We start from the raw sequence: 21221 nt of genomic DNA on the forward strand, positions 1-21221 counted from the left end.
GGAGACTTATTGGAATGCAGTTGACCCTAGCAGTAAGAACCACCCGCCGATTGATCCCAGTCGTGCCAGTCCGGGACCACCTGTCTTGTCGAAGCAGGGGCCAAAGTGGTGTATTAAGGCTGGGCCCCTCAACCACCAGGATCCCCCTTTCCGAATTCCATGGGTCGCGGCGCACGGCTGCACACGCCAGATTCCAATGATGTAACCCTGGAACCAAGGTATGGGCGTTAGATCCCAGCGATGCTAATCTGGAAAACCAGCAGAATCACTGGGAGGTCCCCTCACCACATACAGGTGCCCACGTCGAGGGGCCTATCTACAAGTTTCTACCTCACACTCACTGTGCTATTTATATTAAATATATATGTAGGAATTTTAGTGTAAAATAGTCTTATCTAGCTGATTTGAATTCATATAAAAAATTTTGTGGTGTACTTTTAATAAGATTTTAGAATTATAAGATGTTTTGCACACGCACAATAAGTTTGTTCAAAAACACTGGTCAACAAATTTTCAATATTTTTTGTTTCTCTGATGAAAGTATTTTTTTCTGTATTGTTATTGTTTTGCATGTGTGGAGTTCAGAAATCAAAAAATTATTTTGCTCAAGTTTTAAAAATACCTGCCATGTCTCATATTCTATAAAACATGCTACATAGGCCTAAAATGAGATAAATAAAGAACATCCACCGTACTGTTCTAATATATCTTATATTGAAAAACATGTTATATTATATAAAAAAAAATTATAAATCAGTTTAAAATAATAAGAATTGATACATTTTTAGTTAATAAAATAAAATATTAAATCACACTGATCAGTAAAATACATAAAATCACTTGATTCACATTTTATGTTTCTTCTTCTTCACCTGTTGTTTTACCCCACATCTGGAGCATCTTTTGTCACAGTCCAGCAATAGTCAGTTAGCATTGCAGAGTTTCATTTGCCATGGTATCTCTTCTCCATTTCCAAGATGTCCTGATGAAATATTTCGCCATGCTCATCAACTAAGTGCTCATCACTTAGCGAAGAAAGTGTATTTTTAACAATATACTGCAGCCTAATTTATGGTGTGATGCCAGAAGGTTTCTCAGATGGTATATTTGGGTAGCTTAAGGTCCACTTTTTCTTCTTGGAAATCACCTGCTGAAGAGGTGGTAGCACAAAAATAACAGTCCATTATATGATCTGAAGGTCTCTCTCTCTCCTTATAGGTATGGCAAAGGGCATCGAGTGGCCTTTGCGATTTAACCAGCTATAGAGATTAGAAGCACAAGTACTGCAGCAAATATAAGGTTTCCAGCTTTTGTCTTGGTCCTCAACCTTGCAGGCGAAATAACTGATTTATATATATATTTTTTATTATCTGAGTAATGGCATGTTTCTGTGATGCAAATGTCACTTCACCATAAACATAAAAATTATCCACACTATTTACACACTTATGTGGTATGCTGAATTTTAAGTTTTTGTTCAGTCGAAAACAAGTGTAGCATGGACAGATGCATGGCTCATATTGACTGACAGCTAGACAGGAAATAGTGTGACTCATCACCAATGACTGTGGTTTTTTCAAACTATACCCCAAGGTCAAATTTCCCAAAAAATCAAGCAAAAATGCACCGAAAGTGACGTGTATAGAGCTATCAAAACTAGAGCTAATAATCCATTTTAACTGTCATATTCACATTTATTATTATTTATTAGCCATATGGTGCAAGGAAGCCTGCAGCTTATGCTGCAGCAGCCAAAAAAATTTTCTGAATTACCCAGAGAGAGAGAGAGAGGGAAGGGAAGGGAATCGCCAAGAAAGAGGAGAATGATGATATCCAGCTCAGGACCCTGGGTATGCCAAATCCATACTCACCAGATGTGAGCCCCTGGGGTTATTTAGCACATTAATATTAATTGAAATTGACTGCTTTTATTACCAAACCATTTTAGCTATTGACTAGTGAAATTTTAAAATGAGCTTGTGGATTTCATATATAAATGCATTAATACTTAAATTAAATAATAATAATAATAATAAAAAGAATGAATTAACACTGTAAAAGATAGTTAAGAGAATTTATAAATTAGGAATACCATAAATACAAGAATTTTTTTGCATTTAAAAAATGAACCAAAAATATACCTCTTCTGTGTACACCATAGGATTTACTTCAGCTTCAGCTATCAGTTTCTGCAACATAGAAGCAGCATGACCAGACTGCAGTCTACTCAAAGGACTAGGTGTTAAATGTGGCTGACTTTGAGAAGAGACACTTGTTTGACTTCTGTATCTCTGTTTTAATATTTTAAATAAGTAATATGAGAAAATATTACCTTAGACATATAAGAAATAATATAAAGAATTGCTTATTAACAGAAATTTGTATCAAAAGCACTGTCCTCCTTCAGATAGCAAAAAAAAAAAAAAATAAATAAAATAAAAAAAGGGGCATATATATCTATACAGCAAGCATTTACTTGTTTTATTATAATGGTGATAGCTTTTTAAGGTGAAAAGGATGTTTAATTTATGTTTCATAAATTAGCATTTTCAAAATTTTTGTAGTTATTTCTTACTATTAATTTAATTTAATGGATAAATAAGAATAGCATATAATGTAGAGTAGTAATGCAGAATAAGTCTTCATTGCATATTATTTTTGCTGCTCTGTGGAAGATCTTGCTCTGGTTGCTGAAAAAACTGAATAGATATTTTGCATCTACAGAAACATTTTGATAATATGAATGTAGATGCACTATTAGGGATGGGGGATGCCAGAAGAAATCACATTACAGAGAACTATATCATTTTGTGATAACTGACAGGAAAGGGAAACAAATTGTTGTAGCTAAAAGTGAATAAGGCAGCTGAGGCCATTGAGATATACACAATTATATTAAGAGGCCACAAAAGTTGTAACAAACCTTTAGCCATGATTTTGAGAGCATCCTTGGATTCAGGGAGGGGTCACTGTGGACTGGAGATGTTCAAATGTATCTCCAATTCATAAAGTGAGATCAAGAAGTGAAGTGAGTAATTATAGACTCATTAGATTGACATCTTCATGTCAATCTAATGAGTCTATAATGGAGTCACTGGTTAAAGAAGTAATTTGTTTAATGATTGTGAATTGATACTATGATGCAGTAACAAAGGAATTGGATACAAAAAATAACTGTTCTACATAAAAGACAACTATACAAATTAAAGCATTGTGGCATTAAGGGCAAGTTACTGATATGAATAAAGAAAGGGTTGAGTGGTACAAGCCAGAAGTTATTTATAAATAGGTGCTGCTCTACTTGGACTAATGTTATTAGCAGAGTCCCCCAAAGTTCAGTGGTTGGCCCACCGTTGTTTTCTTTATGTATTAATGATAAAAGCATATCAGTCTGAATACCTAAGTTTGCACATGTTTGGTGAGTATGGGCTTGCCACACCCAGAGTCCGTCCTGAGAATAATGATAATGATACGAAGTTTGGCAGGGTTGTTAATCATAGTAATCAGGGTATGCTGCTGCTGCTATAAAAAGTAGACAAATCAGGTGGATGGGCTGAGAAGTGACAAGTAAAGTTTAACATAGAAAAATGCAAAGTACCACATATGGGCAGCAATAATCCCAGGATAATATGCTAACTGTGTGGCCACACTCAGTCTAGTGAATGAAAAAGAACTGGAGAATAACAGTGCAGTTACACATGAAGATTACTGAGAAGTGCAGATGGGTTGTAGTAGAGCTCATGGTGTTTTTTGTCAGTAGAGATAAGGAGGTGATTATCCAACGCGTATAAGGCAATGGTTAGGGCACATCTTGAGTACTGCATACAATTAAGAAGTCTCATTTTAAGAAGGATGTGGATTCGTTGGTATGGGTATAGAGAAGAGCAACAAGATTAGTGAGGAGAACATAAGGGACTCTTACTAAGGAATACTTCAGTTCTGCAAGTTGCTCATCTTGATACTAGGCATCTCCAAAGACATTTGATTGAGGTGTTTAAGGCTTTGAATCTGTGAATGAGTAAGCTAAATGAACATAACATCCTTACTCTTGCTCACAGGACACACGAGAGGTCATAAATTTAAACTGAGTAAAGATGGTTGCAGGAAATTTCCACAATTCTTCAATCATCCTTTATCAGTTTAAATTTGTATCTCCTTGCATGTGTGTATGTTGTTTGAGAAAGAGAAACAAAGCAATCAACAGGTAGTTTATTCAATTCTTTTAAGGCCTTAAAAACTTTAATTAAATCTCCACACAGATGATCAGTTTTGCTGCAATTTACAGAATGTTTTCTGCCTTTTGTGCACCAAACCTAACTTCACTGGTATTCTCTGTGCCCACTGCAACAGATTTACATACATCTTAAAATAAGGTTTCCAAACCTGTATCCAATATTGTAGATGTGGCCTAATCACTGCTTTATATGAGGAGATAATCACCTCTTTTTAATAAACTGTCTATCGCAGATATATTTCATAAGCCATCATTGGAGCCTGTCTGCACTACTTAGAGAATTGATGTTGGATTCTACCATTATCCTCCGAAATTGAACATATCCATTCTGTGATTGTCTTATGGCTTCATTATGGCCATTGAAATTTTTATATATTACTTCTTTAACTACTGATTACATTAATTTTTCGGTCATATAAGTTACCCACTTTACTTAGAGAACTCTCAATGGGAGAGACATTTTGACATAGGAGAGATATTTGGAGTAACCACTGTGCATTCCTTTATTTGGACTTGCTTATTAGTGACTATTACATCTCCATTTCAAAGATAGTTTTAAGGGTGGAGAATACATAGACCTTAAAAATTTAATATGGCATGATAGAAAGTGATCTCACAAGGAATTCACAGTGAGGCAATGGTTGAACAACCACGCTGAATGGAAATTAATGTTGGGTTGAAGTTTCAGAATTTTTATTACGGCAACGGAGGCATCAGGGTAGTATGTCTGCAGATGGCAGTTAGTTCCAAGAATGAATTACTATCTAGGTCTCAAAGCAAATTTTTGCACATCTATTTTGCAGCCATCCTTTTTTCAATTTAGGTTTATGTTCAAAAGTCAGAATACCATCATCTGTAAGGTTACTCAATCCATTTAAAGCCTCAAACACTTCAATCAGGTCTCCTTACAGGTGTCTAGCCTCTAAGAGCTGCAATTTGCAGAAAGAAGTCTTTTGTGGTAACAGAACTGCTCCCTTTGTGTTCTTGACTAATTTGATTGCTTTTCTCTGCACCTGTTCCAAGAGAGCCACATATTTTTTTTTAAATAAGGATTCCAGACCTGTATACAGTCAGACCTCATATAACATGGTAGATGTGTTCCTAGAAACCCTCGTGCAATACAAATAACAGGCCTTACGGGAAAAATAGGGTTAGGTGCCAACCATCCATGGTTGAACACACATTTGTAACCAAAACATTATCAAATGCAATAAATAATCATAATTAAAATATGTATTTTATTATGATTTTTACATAATAAAATGTTGCTAATGCTTTTGCTTTTATCGTAAGCAAACTTGTTTCTGATCTTTTCTTTGTTTGATCTTCTATTCAAACAGATAACAGATGGTCCATCTCTTCCAATTCTTTTTGTCTTGATCTAATGTCTTTTGCTACACTTTGAGTTGTTCTTGCTATAAAATTTGCTTTTATTTTCTCTTCATTCTTTCTAGTTGTTCTCAGCAGTTAGGTTATGTTATTTCTTAACCTTAAACGTTAAGTTAGGAAATAAGGTTTCCTAACTTCATCTGTCACACCAACACGTCAATCTCGACTTCTACTGATAACAAGCACTATTTGTTTACCGAGAATTCAGGGAGAAACTACAGTAGCGGCAAACTAATTTGTCTGGCAAGTGTTCTGTAGTTTGCCGTGTTGGCTTTTTTTTACTCTCTGAATCTGCAGTATCTTCAATCATCATGCTTGCTTTTCATACCATTTTCTAGTACTTTACTCATTTTTAGGGAATAAAGCACAATTACAGTATAAAAAGAACAAAAATGAGGAGACACATTTGATACACACAAACAAGCAGCACAAGTGTAGCAACTGGGTAAAACTATGCAGTAAGTGTTGAGTTCAGCTGTTCTGATTCCACTGCATTCGATTGCCATTTCTTGTAAACACAAAGCTGAATTGGGCATAAGGCAATTCGGTTCATGTTATATATGACATTGTCCCCCTATTTATAAATTGTGTATGATTGAATTTGTGTAGTGTAAACGTGTGCTATACAAGGACTGACTGTATGTACTATTCAAGATATGGCCTGACTAGTGGCCTTTATACAACAGGATAACCACCTCCTTGTCCCTGCTAAGCAAAGTTCCGATATTAATAGAACCTCATGAACTGCTCTGCCAGCCTATCTGCAATGCTAAGAGAATTTCGTTTCGGACTGTACAATTATCATTAAGTGTCTTTCATTCTCCACAACTCTAAGTGCAATACCACCTAATTAGTATGTTTATTCTAGGATTACTGCTGTCAATATGCAGTACCTTACATTTATCAATGTTAAACCTCAAATTCCACTTCTCAGCCCATCTGTTTAATTTATCTAGGTTTTGCTGAAGTATATATTATACTGAAGTAGTATGCCTTAATTCCTGTCATTAATCACCCTAACAACCTTTGTATCATCTGCAAACTTAGAGAAAAAGCTTGATATGCCTTCATTAATAAATACTGTAAACAGTAAGGGGCACTGAAGCACTCCATTAATAATATTCATCCAAGAAGAGCAGCACCAATTTATAACCACCCACTGTCTTCTGCCACTCTACCATCCCTTTATCCTTATCAGTAGCTGCCACACTGCTCCAATCTGTAAAACAGTGGAACTATGTGGAACAATGTCAAAAGCTTTACTGAAATCTAAATATGATGTCAAAATTATTGTTTGCATCCAGTTCCTTTGTTACTGCATCATAGTAGCTAATCAGATTGGTTAGAGAGGATCCCCTTCCTTAACAAACTCCTGCCGTGATTTCCATATAATTACATTCCTGTCAAAGATGATCTTGCAATACTTCTTTAACTACTGACTGAATTTTTCTATGAAACAGATGTGGATTATGAGTCGATAATTGTGCACATTGTCCTTTGTGAATTGGAGACAGATTTGCACACTTCCAATATACAGGAACATCCTCTGAATCCAAGGATGCTCTCATAATCATGTCCAAGAGTTCGCTTACCTCTTTTACTGGCTCTTTTAATATAACCAGATAGATCCCATTAGCTCTAGGTGCCTTATTTACTTTTAGCTTTGGCAATTTCTCTTCCATTTTTTCCTCAGTTATAACAAAATAATTAACTCCCAGTTTTAACTTGATGTACTTCTGGCATTTCCATCCTTAAAAACTTCATGTATGAATGTAGGAACAAAATATTAATTCAGTTTGTCAGTAAGCTTAACAGGTTCACCAATAGTTATGCCACTGATATGTAGTGGGCCAATGTTGTTCATCCCTTTCCTTCTAGTGTTCACATAAGCAAAAAATTCATTGTTACTTTTCTTTATGCTCTTAGCTCAGGCCTTCTCATAATCTGCTTTTAGCTTACCTAACCCCTTTAGTAACCTGAATGCAGGCAAGTCTGTACTTTCTGTAGGATTCCATGTTCCCTGCTAATTTATAAGCATCTTATATATTTTTCTTTTCAAATGTCTCATCAGTTCAAAATTCTGTTTAGGTGTAAACTAGAGGTTCCCAAACTTTCTCGGTTCACGACACGCTTAGCGTCCCAGTAATATTTTCATGGCGCCCTAGGCCAAAAGAAAAAACTAATGCAGTGGTTTTCGACCTTTTAATAATCCGATTCTGTGCATGTGTGTGTGTATGTGTATATATATATATATCTATATATAAATTTATTTCTATGGTTATATATATAACCATAGAAATAAATTAGAATAAGAATTAAAAATAAAAATAATGCCAGCAGCATGGCAAGACAAGAGTGAAAAAAACCAAAATTAAACATAACGATAAACCACAGGGTAGGAAGAGAGGGGTAACAAGAGTAAATACTGCAGCAGAAACTCTCGATTAAATTTCGAAAGCCAATTAAATAAATTTAATGGCGCTCCCTCTGATGGGCACCAGGTCCAAATTTATGTGAAATATCACTAACAGAGATGTAAACCACTACAATAAAACAAAACAAAAATAAACCAAAAATAGACTGACAATTACACCACATCTCAACAGAGGACCACAAGGCCAATAATGGTCAGAGAATCGCTGCATTTCGATAGCTAGACAAATCGCCGCCAAGGCGAGTCGATCGAAAGATCAGTCCGCCACCCAATCCCCAGATCAACTGCCAATGCAGAGGACTTGAACAGCGGTGGTCCTGATGTAGCGAAAATTAAAAAATAGGACAGATACGAACACTCCAGTGGAAAGCCACACTACTGACAAAAGTAATCTTAACCAGATTATATAGACAAGTAATGAACTATGGATGGCAGCACAGGCGCAGTGTTAGCAATTCGCCCACTACTGTCATGTGATATAATTATACATATATTTGAATAACGTTTAAAATAATTGGAAACTGAATCTTTCTTAATAAAAATAAAAAGGTACATAAATGGGGCGTAATGGTCAGTCTATTTTTGGCTTCTTTTTGTTTTATTTTATTGTAGTGTATATTTCACATGAATTTGGACCTGGAGCCCATCAGAGGGGGCACCGTTAAATTTATTTAATTGGCTTTCGAAATTTAATCTATTTTATCATCCTTACATTTAGATGTTCTAAATTATCTTAGAGAGTTTCTGCTGCAATATTTACTCTTGTTACCCCTCTCTTCCCACCCTGTGGTTTATTGTTATGTTTAATTTTGGTTATTTTTGCTCTTATCTTGCCATGCTGCTGGCATTATTTTTTTTATTTTTAATTCTTATTCTAATTTATTTCTATGGTTATATTTCAAGCATTGTGTAGAGGAATATACTTTTTGTTGCCTCTGATGTTTGCTGTACCTTTTTGTTTTTATTTTTATTATGAAAGATTCAGTTTCCAATTATTTTAAATATTATTCAAATATATGTATAATTTGATATACATATATATAAGAAGTTATGTAAAAGAATATAAGAAATAAAAAAAAAGAGAATGAGTCGCAGAACAGATTAATGCCATCAAATTTATGATTGTACATTGTGTCTGTATATAACAATTTTTTAGTTAATTATAATACCAACTAGAATTTAGCATAAAAGTATTAGGGGTGAAAACTATATTCATTAGTTCAAAGGGCCAAGTTTAGGTAACCTAAGTTGGACTTCTTTGTTGTACCCTATAAATCAGGCCCGGGCAAACCATGGCCCGCGAGCTTTAATTGTATTTTCGAAAAAAGTTTACTTATCTTATGCCTTTTGCGACGCCTTTTTTAAAAATAAATTTGTATATGTAATACATTATAGAATTTGTCGACTTGTAAATTGTTTTATCATCTCTGTATTGTTCAAATTGAGATAGAATTTGAAATTGCGCACGAACCGGAGCGAGCCAACGGGGGCTTTTATAATGGTATAATTTGCAATTATAAACTATCCGCGTGAAACTACGGTAACAGACAACCGGTGATGACAACAACGGCTCAGCTGCGGTGGCGGTGTAATAGGATAGGACTGCTGACCGGCCGCAGTTCCAATCTGTTTTCTCTGACGGTCATCCCGCAGTTAGTTTTTTTGCATTAACTTCTGTTATCATCTTGGTGCCAGTAGTGATAAAAATAATATTTACGCCCTTTTAAAAATTAATAAAAAACAAAAATTTCAACAAGAGCATCGTGTCTTCAATGAAGAGTGGAACACAAAATATTTTTTTGCTAACATAAATAACGAGACTATTTGTCTCATCTGCCAGGAGAGTGTCTCAGTATTGAAAGAGTACAATATTAAAAGACATTTCACTACTAAACATTCCGAATATGGTGTCGATTTAACTCCAGAAGCGAGAAAGAAAACTGCTGATGGATTGATTCAAAATTTATCTAGACGACAAAATGTGTTTACGAGGCTAACTAAGGAACAAGAAGCTACTGTAGAGGCAAGTTTCGTTATTTCTCATATAATTGCAAAAAGCAACGAGTCTTTTTCTGATGGAGACTAACTCATATTAAAGAATGTTATTTAAAGAAGGTTGTTAATTAAAGACTAATTCATATTAAAGAATGTATGACTGAAGGTTGTGGAATTATATGTCCTGACATTAAACACAAATTTGAGAATATAAGTTTCTCTCGGCGAACCATAGTAAGACGAATTGAAAGTATCGATACAAATTTGAATGAACAATTATTATCAGTATTAGAATCCATAACATGGTACTCGATAGTTCTTGACGAAAGTAACAACCAAAAGAATACTGCGCAGTTATTAATTTTCAGATGTGGATGTACCTCTAATTTTGAAACTATTGAAGAGCTTCTTTCAATGGAATCTCTTAAAGACCAAACAACGGGAGCTGATATATTTGAAAAAGTTAAAAAATGCTTAACAAGATATAATTTACAATGGAACAAAATGGTAAGCGTAACAACTGATGGAGCACCAAGTTTGACAGGTAAAAATGTTGAAGAGTTAAAGAAAATTCAGGATAAAATTTGTGATAATTATGCTGATTATAATTTAATTACAATTCATTGTATTATACATCAACAAGTATTATGTAAAAATGTGTTAAAAGTTGAACATGTCACATCTTGTATTAGTAAATTAACTAGTAAATTGAATACGATTGAGGAGCCTGAAAAACAGATAATTCGTTAATTTTCTTCAAATTATTGAATCCGAGTACACAGATATTCCTTATCATAACCAAATTCGATGGTTTAGCTTAGGAAAAGTTCTTCAGCGAGTATGGGATCTTAAAGATGACATCATTCTATTTTTAAAACTGAAAAATATTATGGACTTTCCCGAATTAACTGATAATAACTGGATTTATGAATCTGCGTTTACCCTGAACATCGTGACACACTTAAATACTTTCAACACCGTGTTACAAGGGAAAAATTTATACGCCCATGATATGGTAAAAAGTTTGAATGGATTTCAATTAAAACTCAAGTTTGAATGGATTTCAATTAAAACTCCAGTTGTTCCTTCGACATTTATTGATTAACAAGGTAGACCACTTTCCAACCATGAAGTTGCTGAAGATTCCAGAAAGTAAAATTGAAAAATATTGTGAAATTATCAACGCTTTGAATGACGACTTTTCACGAAGATTTGGCGACTTCCAAAAAATTGAGACAAGTTTGGCAATAGTGTGCGACGCATTTTCAATAGAAATTGATAGTGCACCGAGTGAATCACAACTTCAGATTATAGATCTGCAGTGTGATACCGATTTAAGGGAATTGCACCGTTGTGAGGAAATCTGTAAATTTTACAATACTCTTAATTCGGACAAATTCGACGAACTTAAAGATTTTGCCCAAAAAATGTTGGTTATTTTTGGATCAACCTACATATGTGAACAAACATTTTCCATATTGAATCTAAATAAAAATTCTTTACGATCAAGCATCGCTGATGAACATTTACAAGCAGTTTTAAGAATTTCAACTACAAAATTAACACCCGATATTTAAAAAAAATGTTAAAACATGTAAAACAGTTCCATTCATCTCATTAAATTCTTGGTTGTTAGAGAATAATTTTTTTATGTTATATTTCTTCTTCATGATAACAAATAATATATATCTAAAAATAGTATTTTACGTGCAGCCCACCTTCTTTTTGAATTCCTATTGTGGCCCTTCAGCCCAAAAGTTTGCCCAGGCCTGCTATAAATAAACACATATAATAAAATAAAAATAAAATGAAATAGTAAAATTAAAATGATAATATAGCTAATTATCGATATATGGATACATTGAATGGAACATTAACTAGGGCTAGCTCCACTCAATATATCCCATCAATAATTAGCTGAGGCTATCTGTTTCTGTTTGCCATTTGCCAGTTTTTCTATGTTCAAATATACTGACAATTTACTGTGAATATATAATCCATTTAATGTATCCATATATCGATAATTAGCTGTATTATCATATTAATTTTACTATTTCATTTCATTTCATTTCATTTTTATTTTACTTTATTTTATTATATGTGTTTATTTAGAGGGTACAACAAAGAAGTTCAACTTAGGTTACCTAAACTTGACCCTTTGAACTAATGAATATAGTTTTCACCCTAGTAGAATTTATGCTAAATTCTCCAATTTATCTAGTTGGTACTATAATTAACTAAAAAATTTTTACATATATATATATACAGTCCATTCTGGTTATTTGGGACACATCGGGACTAGTGCATTTTGGCCCGATTAAGCGGCTGCCCCAATTATCCGAAGTTTCACATAAATAGTTAAAAATAAAATGTACCCCCCCTCCTTTACAATTAGTTCACTGTACAATCAAATCACGTTACGATGGAGTCACCATAGTAAAGTACCGTTCACTATATGATGTGCAGTAAGTGCCGGTCATTACGATCACATTTGTGAATTTAATTTTAATTCTATTAAACAGCGATTCTAATTAGCAAAAATAGGAGGAATATTATCCACAGGCTATAAAAGCAAAGATATATTAAGCACAAATTTACACTTTATTACCTTACCAATTAAAAATGACACATGAAAATCGGAAGAATATACGTGATAATCAGAATAATTAATACGTACTGTAATATTATATAGTATCGGTGTAAATACACCATAGTTAACCCATATATTTGAACTACGTATGTAGCGTAGAGGGCATCTGCACTACGTAGTTCAAATATATGGGTTAACTATGGTGTATGTACACCGATACTATATAGTTAATTATCAAAACCCATAAGGATTATGCCCTGTGCATTTAATTTTCCAAGTACTGTAATATGTACATATGAACTAGTTGACATTTCTGTTCACTGACATTTGTGGGGAGTTAAAATTTAAAACAGTAAAAAGATAAGCAATCAATAACAAAGAACACGGCACACACACACACACAAATTGCAAGTAACACAATATGCGCAAGTGAAAACGGAGTAACGAGTTACAAAGCTTTAAAAATAGGGATGAAGAGAAGATCTGAAAATTAATTTTTTTATATGATTGAAGATTTCATGGAAGTGTAAACACATTTCACCATAATAACTCACAGAATTCCAGCTGTCGGTGTTATCGCAAATTCAGTAAGATCGAGTTTACTGTCCGTTTATGATAGATTTCACTAACAGAAAAGCCCAATAAACAGGTGACTGCTAATTGTTTTGTTTTATGGTTGTGACCTCCAGAATTTCGACCGAACCACGTGGTACCGTCACAGACAATCATAGGGTAATCTCCAGTGCTGCAGTCTCCTGCCCTGATTAAACGGCATGTTGTCAGTGGATTCCAGTTATTTGGGCCACTGGTTAATCGAGGCAGCCATCTGTTTGGGGCAAATCTTAAAAAACAGAACCCAATCGAGAAAATAGCCTTCGCTTAATTGGGACAACATGCCGTTTAATCTGGGCAGGAGAATGCAGCACTGGAGATTACCCTATGATTGTCTGCGACCGTACCACGTGGTTCGGTTGGATTTCTGGAGATCACAACCATAAAGCAATACAAACAATTAGTAGCCCCTGTTTATTGGGCTTTTCTGTTAGACAAAGGCTTTTCTGTTAGCAACCATCATAAATGGATGGTAAACTCTATCTTATTGAAATTGCGATACTACAGACAGCTGGAATTCTGTGGGTTATTATGGTGAAATGTGTTTACACTTCCATGGAATTTTCAATCACATAAAAAATTTATTTTTAGAATCTTCTCTTTATTCCTATTGTTAAAGCTTCGTAACTTGTTATTCCGTTCTTACTTGCGCATATCATGTTACTTGCAATTTGTGTGTGCCATGTTCTTTGTTATTGATTGCTTATCTTTTTGCTGTTTTAAATTTTAACCCCCACCCACAAATGTCAGTGAACAGAAATGTCAACTAGTTAGTATGTACATATTACAGTATGTATTAATTATTCCGATTATCACGTATATTCTTCTGATTTTCACATATCATTTAATTTTTTAATTGGTAAGATAATAAAGGGTAAATTTTTGCTTAATATATCTTTACTTTTATAGCCTGTGGATAATATTCCTTCTATTTTCACTAATTAGAATCGCTGTTTAATAGAATTAAAATTCAATTCACAAACGTGATCACAATGACCGGTGCTTACTACACATCGTATAGTGAATAGTACTTTACTATGGTGAGTCCATCGTAATGTGATTTTTGATTGTACAATGAACCAATTGTAAAGCGGGGGTTCATTGTATTTTTAATTATTTACGGGAAACTTCGAATAAATGGGGCAGCCGCTTAATCGGGCCAAAATGCACTAGTCCCGATGTGTCCCAAATAACCAGAATCGACTGTATTATTAAAAAATAAGTCATATGATAGTTATTATAATAATATAATTCTTTATACAGGGTGTCTCAAAAAAAATAAATCATGGAAAAGCCCAAATGGATTAACAACTAATGAAATTAACTTCATTTTCATTAACAGAATATATATTGCCAGGGCCAGATTAAGGATGAAATAGGCCCCCGGCCATATTTAAATTTGAGGCTGCTTTAATATATATACAGGGTGATTCACTACCAGTGCGACAAAAACTTGCAGGAGGTGTAGGGGGCACAAAGACAAATCAGAATCACATAGCATTGCAGGGTTCGAAATGCCTTTGTCATGTGGTAGAGGACGCTAAACGGGAGGTCGCGTGAACAGTGATCCCGCTGGAAGTCAGCATTTGCAAACCGGTTCCCGAGGCAGTAGGATGGACGAGTATTCAAACATTGAACTGGCCGACATGCACCTCATGTATGGAGCTGCGGACTGTAATGGGCGCGCTGTGCTTGTACCAGGAACGTTTCCCGCACAGGCGTGCTCCTCATCATACGATTTTCGCACGTGTGCACAGAAGGTTACATGAGACTGGTTGTTTCACGAGAGGTACCATGAATCGAGAGCGAACGACGAGGACACCAGACAATGAGAAGAATGTCCTACGTCTTGCAGAAGGCAATCCGAGTATGAGTACTCGAGTGATAGGCCAACGATTGGGTATTTCCCAATCCACTGTATGGAGGATACTGTCAACAAACCAAATGAGTTCATACCATCTGCAATGCGTCCAATCATTGGAGCCTGCGGATTATCCACTCCGGAGGACTTTTGCTACTTGGTTTCTTCAACAGAAACGGTTCGCAAATGCCGACTTCCAGCGGGATCGCTGTTCACGCAACCTCCCGTTCAATGTCCTCTACTGCATGACGAAGGCATTTCGGACCCTGCAATGCTATGTGATTCCTATTCGTCATTGTGCCCCCTACACCTCCTGCAAGTTTGTCGCACTGGTAGTGAATCACCCTGTATATATATATATATATATATATACACAGTGCTTTTTTTGTAAAAAAAAATAGGTTCCGGTACTCATTCTTTGCTATCAGGAAAAATTGAAAATTAAAAGGACACGAAAAGTACAGTACTCTAAAAAATTATTTCCTGATGTTGTTACTTAGTAGTAATGTTTTTGGAATCAGAACAACAAATTAAATTTATTTACACAGTTTACTAAGCATAAATTTATTATTCAAGTATATAGAAAATAAGTAAATGTTTATAAAATAAGTAATAAGTAAAAAAATACGTAAAATAATTTCATAATAAAGTTTTTATAGAATATTCCAAATTTTTATGGAGTTCTCATCCAACACACTATGCCGACTTCTTACTGTTTGTGTCTGTTGCTGAATGACATTTCCGAAGCAGCCACCAATCGACATATTTGGTGGATTGAATTGTGTCACCGGTGGGTCTACAATTTTAAGAAATATTAGTGAAGAAATTGTTTGTCATCAACGAAGCTCTGGTTGGGCTGACGATCAGATTCATTTGTGAAAATCCTCATTCACATTCATTCAATAAAATTGGTATTGTATTCAGAGCTTTCATCAAATGCTCTTCAATTTTTCCAAAAATCATATTTTCGATTAGGTTTCCCCGAAATGGACAAATTGTATCTCTTTCATTTTACTGAAGCCTAATTGACAATTTTCTAAATTCATTCTCACCAAACGCCAACATTTCTTGTTTAGAAGGTTTACTACCTTCGTTGTCATCATTTTTCTTCTTTCGTCATCAATATTGTCACAAGTTCTTAAATTTGAATTTTTCTTTCTTTTTTTTTTTTGTAAACTGTCCAAAATGTTGGTGTCATTCGGATATCCAGCTATTGTGACCACGTAAACAGAGATAGGGAAAATTTATGGAAAAATGTGGATAACGCACTTCCGTGAAACAACAGATGATTATTTGTCGGGGTAAAAGTAACTCACTCTTTCCTAATTCTTGAACAGGATGCTTACAGTTGATTCCCAGCAGTGTCCAACCTAGGCCTGTGCAGAAAGTGAATTGAAACACCATTTTAAATTTTGCTAATTAAAAAAAAAAAAAAATTTCTCATTAAGTGAGCATTTAAAGGCAAAAGTAAGGTATTTTTTTGAAAAACAAAAGAAAGTCATATTTTTATAATTTTAATAAACTCTAAAAAATAAATTAGTGACATAGATTTGTTACACATAAAAGTATTGGGAATTTGCATTTTTTTATATATATTCAGGCAATCAAAAATGGTAACATGAAAACAGAAACTTCCTTTTATATGTAACAAGATATGGAAAATGTAACACTAATATTTTTAGAATCACTCAGTCCCAAAACCCGAAAGAATTCTAACTTGAATATGCCCCTTGTATAAGAAAAGGTTGGACACCACTGCAGAAGGTGAACCAGGGCCAATTGGGAATATCCATTTATCTGCTCATTGTTGACCAGCACGACCTCTCCGTATCTGGGACAGGTGGTCGGATAGGTTTTACAGGTACCACTAAGTTGTAGAATGGTAATCCCTTTAGCCTTCTCAATTCTTGCATAGCGGCAGCACTAATTTCCTAAATTGCCTGAAGGCCAGAAGTGCGAACAGTGTGTACGCAGTTAAGTCTCTCCTAAGCCGTTTGTTATATGAAAATTTTCTTTGCTCAACTGAAACTATTTTAAATGTAATTTCCAAGGGGATTAAAAAAAAAAAAAAAATTGTTCTAAAAGGAGTTCGTTAAACAGAGGTCCGACTGAGTAATTTAGAATTCTAAAAATGGTTATAAAGTTTTATATAGAAGATATCCTAACAATAGACAGTTAGATGCAAATTTAGTTAAATAACTTTAAGCTTATTTGAAAAGTAGGTAAACATGCGAAAAAATTTACGGAATATTACAAATTTCGAAGTGTACAGCATCCAAATGTCACACGTCACTGTTAATAAAGGTGCCGGTATGCCATACCGTTGCGTACTGTCTCAAAAAAAGCATTGTATATATATGTGTGTGTATATATTACACAATATTTTGTTTTTTGAATTTAAAAATAAATTAATAATAAAAAACAATTTTAATAGAAACTTTTAACTTATTTATTGTACAATAAAAGGCACAAGAATAAAATTTAAACACTTAAAGAATTAAGTTAAAGAATGTTTTTATATTACACATTTTCTTGGTTTATTATTCATCATCATCATTCTAAGGCCCAAGCCCTCTCGCCACAGAGATCTTTTTTCTCCACTCAACCCGAATTTGGGCTTTTCGTTTTGCTTCCCAGTAGTTCATTCTTGAGAGTCGGTGCATGTCATCAAGTGGCAGTCCTCTGCTTCTTTTCCCTTCAAGCTGTATGTTAACTATCCAATAATTGTGTCTCTAGAGATGTAATAGGAACTGCATCTTCCTCTTTATTATGGTTTTCTTAATTTCTCTTTGTTCCTCAGCTACTCTGAGGACTTCTTCATTCATCTTTTTGTCTCTCCAGTTGATTTTCATCAATGTTCTCCAGCAAAACATCTCAAATGCTTCAATTCTTCTCCAGTCTATTGCTGTTATTGACCATGTTTCACATCCATACAGCAGTATACTCCATATATAGGTTTTCATAAATCTCTTCCTATTTTCTTTGTTTATCTTGCTTGCAATAAATGATTTCTTTTTCCTAAAAGCTTCTTTCACTATAGCAATTCTCCTTTTTATTTCTAAATGGCTTTTGCCATCCTCTTGTATGTTGCTTCCAAGATATACATATGAACTTACTTGTTCAATTTTCTTGTTATCTATTTCTGTCTTGTCTGTTTTGATTTGACTTTCTTTTCTGGCAACTATTATTTTTGTCCTTTTTGTGTTAATTTTGAACCCATATTCTAAGAAAACTTCTTCCATTAGTTCTATTGTGTTTTTCAATTCTTCTTCATTTTCTGCTAGTGCTGCTATATCATCTGAAAAATGCATGAATTGCACCTGTACTCCTCCTATTTTTATTCCTTTGGTTTTACACTTCACTTTCTCTAGAGTGTCCTCCATGTATAAGTTAAATAGTAATGGCAATAATGCACATCCCTGCTTAACTCCTTTTCTTATCTTGGCTATTATTTCATTATTTTGAAATTCAATTTGTCATTTGATTTTCCCAGGGTTTATTATTATTAGCTTCTCCCAGGGTTTATTATTATTATTAGAAATTTTTATCACTACTTTAGAAAATATTTACACTGAAAATGAGGCCCTTCTTCGGGTGAGGCTCCCCAGCCATGGCCAGTTTAGCTGTAGCATTAACGCAGCCCTGTATACTGTGAACAGTGTTGTTGTTGTTATTTTGGTTTTTAGGAGCATTAGCAACTAAGGCCATATTGCTCCTGTGAATGGTGTTACCATCCTGAATAAAGTAAACACTGGAAGTAATCACAGAATAGTAAGATGCACAATTGATATAGATGTAAGAAAAGAAAGGAAAAAACTGACTTGGGTAAATAATACGAAGGTCTTTGAAATAACAGAAGAGGAGAAAAAGCAGTATGTACTGGAATTTAAGAACAATATTGAGCTTCTGCAGACCTTTCAGGACCAAGATATTAACGAGGAATACAGCAACTTAACTAAAAATGATAAAGCCAAAAAAACCTATAGATAAAAAGAAATCCAAAGAAGAAAAAATTAGTCAAGAACTACTTGTCACGATAAACTGAAGACAACAAATGAAGAGCAAGGTAAACACTCACAAAGACAAAATTGAGTATACTGAGTTATGCAAAGCCAAAAGAAGGTGACTCAGAGAGGACATACGAAGATTTAACACATGAAAACTAGAACAAGCATTAAGAGAAAACAAAGTACTTAAATCAGCAGTCATGAGCAGTAATACAGAAAGATAAATGACACTGAATCTGAAGAATAGTGATGGTGTACTTATAAATTGCAGAAGACATAACTCAAGAAGGCAGAAAAGGCAGAAGACTACTATAAAGTATTATATAAGGAGCAAGGGATGTTGCAACACATGCAACATACTCGATATCCTTCCTGAAGAGACAGAACATGCATAGTAGAAAATGAAGAATCAAAAAGCCCCAAGTGAAGGTGAAGTCACTGTAGAGTTGTTAAAATTGGGAGGAAGAGACATGACTCAGAAATTGGCAAGGCTTTTCACAAATACATTAGGAAAAGAGTGACACCTAAGGAGTGGAATAAAGCAATCATAATTTTGTTGCATAAGAAAAGAGACAAATCAGAAATTGGAAATTATAGACCAATTAGCTTGTTGTCCCATAGCTACAAGTTGTTCACAAGAGTCATCACTAACAGAATAAAAAAGAATAATTGATGAGAATCAAATGAAAGAGCAAGCTGGCTTTAGTACAGGATTCTAAAAAATGGATCACCTTCATGTAATATCACAGCTAATGGAGAATAAGGCAATTCTCCATACAGCATAAGGCAATGTTTTGGGCACTGGAAAGACAAGGCATAGATACTCCATATATTATGATTTTGAAGAAAATATATGAGAGTGCTACATCCTTTATTAGACTAGACAAAGACAGTAGCAAATTTAAAATCGAGAAAGGAGTTCGACAAGGAGACACAATATCTCCGAAGCTGTTTACTGCTGCCCTTGAGGAAGCTTTCAGAAGATTGGACTGGTCGCAGAAAGGAGTCGATGTAAATAGAGAGTACCTAAACCATTTACAATTTGCAGCTGACACTGTGATAATTCTCAAGAATTAGAGGAAAACCTTAATCAGTTATGCAGAGTTAGTAAGGATTTCGTACTAAAGATGAATATGGCTAAAACAAAAGTAATGATTAACAAGTATGCCACCTAAGGAGTGGAAAGGCATATAAGAAACATAAGAAAAGGGATATAATTGTTAGAGTAGAAATTAAAATGGTGGATTCATACATTTATCTTGGACAGAATATTGTAACTATAGGGTAGGAAAGTGTGACTACACAGTTTGTTGCTCCGTGTTTAGTGCAAAAAAAAAAAATAAATAAAATAAAAAAAAATAAATAAAAAGTATAATTTAAAACAGTTTATCGTGATGAATCATATACCAGGACATTCCTGCTAGTATGAGGAACTCATTGGCAGATCGAGTACGCTATTCCATGTGACAGGTAAAGTTTTATTTTAAATTTTCTGTGTGTTATAATTCAACTAATCAGTAATGTCCCATCATAACAAAGTTAACCTTCTACCACCTGGCAACCTAAAGCCATCCACTTGGAAACCTTTCAAGGTCTGCACTTAAGACGATTGTTTGAAATCCCTTATTTACTTAAAGAATCAACTCCCTAGTGACCTGCTTCTAATGACCTACAAGCTGGCATATATCTGCTAGTCATTGTAACAAATTGCTTTAAAGCCCTTGCTCCAAATCAGAAAAACAAACTATTCCACAATGCAAATTTGTCAAAGTTCTTTATTGCCTAAATATGCCAAGTCCAATACAGAAGAAAAGTGCTAATGCCGAAAAGACCACATGCAGTCAGTGTCGGAAGCTTGCTTCGCTCTGTTCAATGTGTCAACTGCTCGATTATCCTAGGGACCTGCTGTGTCAATAAACTATCAAAGTTGCCACTTGCAAAGAGGAAACTCTACCTTTGCCAAGCATGCAAAGTGTATGCACATAAGAAATTTCCACAATACAAAGTGATGAAAACCAAAGGAAAGGCAAATGAGCCTGAGTATTCTAGTAAAATTGATGGATCCAACTCTCTATCAAATGCAGAAGAAAGCAAAGATA

At 34.5% G+C, this 21221-nt stretch overlaps 1 protein-coding gene across 1 annotated transcript in view; it reads right to left on the reverse strand.

Moving 5' to 3' along the window:
* hob (bridge-like lipid transfer protein family member hobbit) overlaps positions 1 to 21221 on the reverse strand; it is a 916854-nt gene that overhangs the window by 191582 nt on the left and 704051 nt on the right. Inside the window, exon 38 of the mRNA XM_090374277.1 lies at positions 2142 to 2291. Within this exon, the coding sequence (XP_090230403.1) occupies positions 2142 to 2291 (150 nt within the window). The remainder of the gene's footprint in view (positions 1 to 2141; positions 2292 to 21221) is intronic.

The sequence above is a fragment of the Mastigoproctus giganteus genome, chromosome 5, assembly GCF_048544385.1.
Source record: "Mastigoproctus giganteus isolate SK-2022 chromosome 5, ASM4854438v1, whole genome shotgun sequence".
NCBI lineage: Eukaryota > Metazoa > Arthropoda > Arachnida > Uropygi > Thelyphonidae > Mastigoproctus > Mastigoproctus giganteus.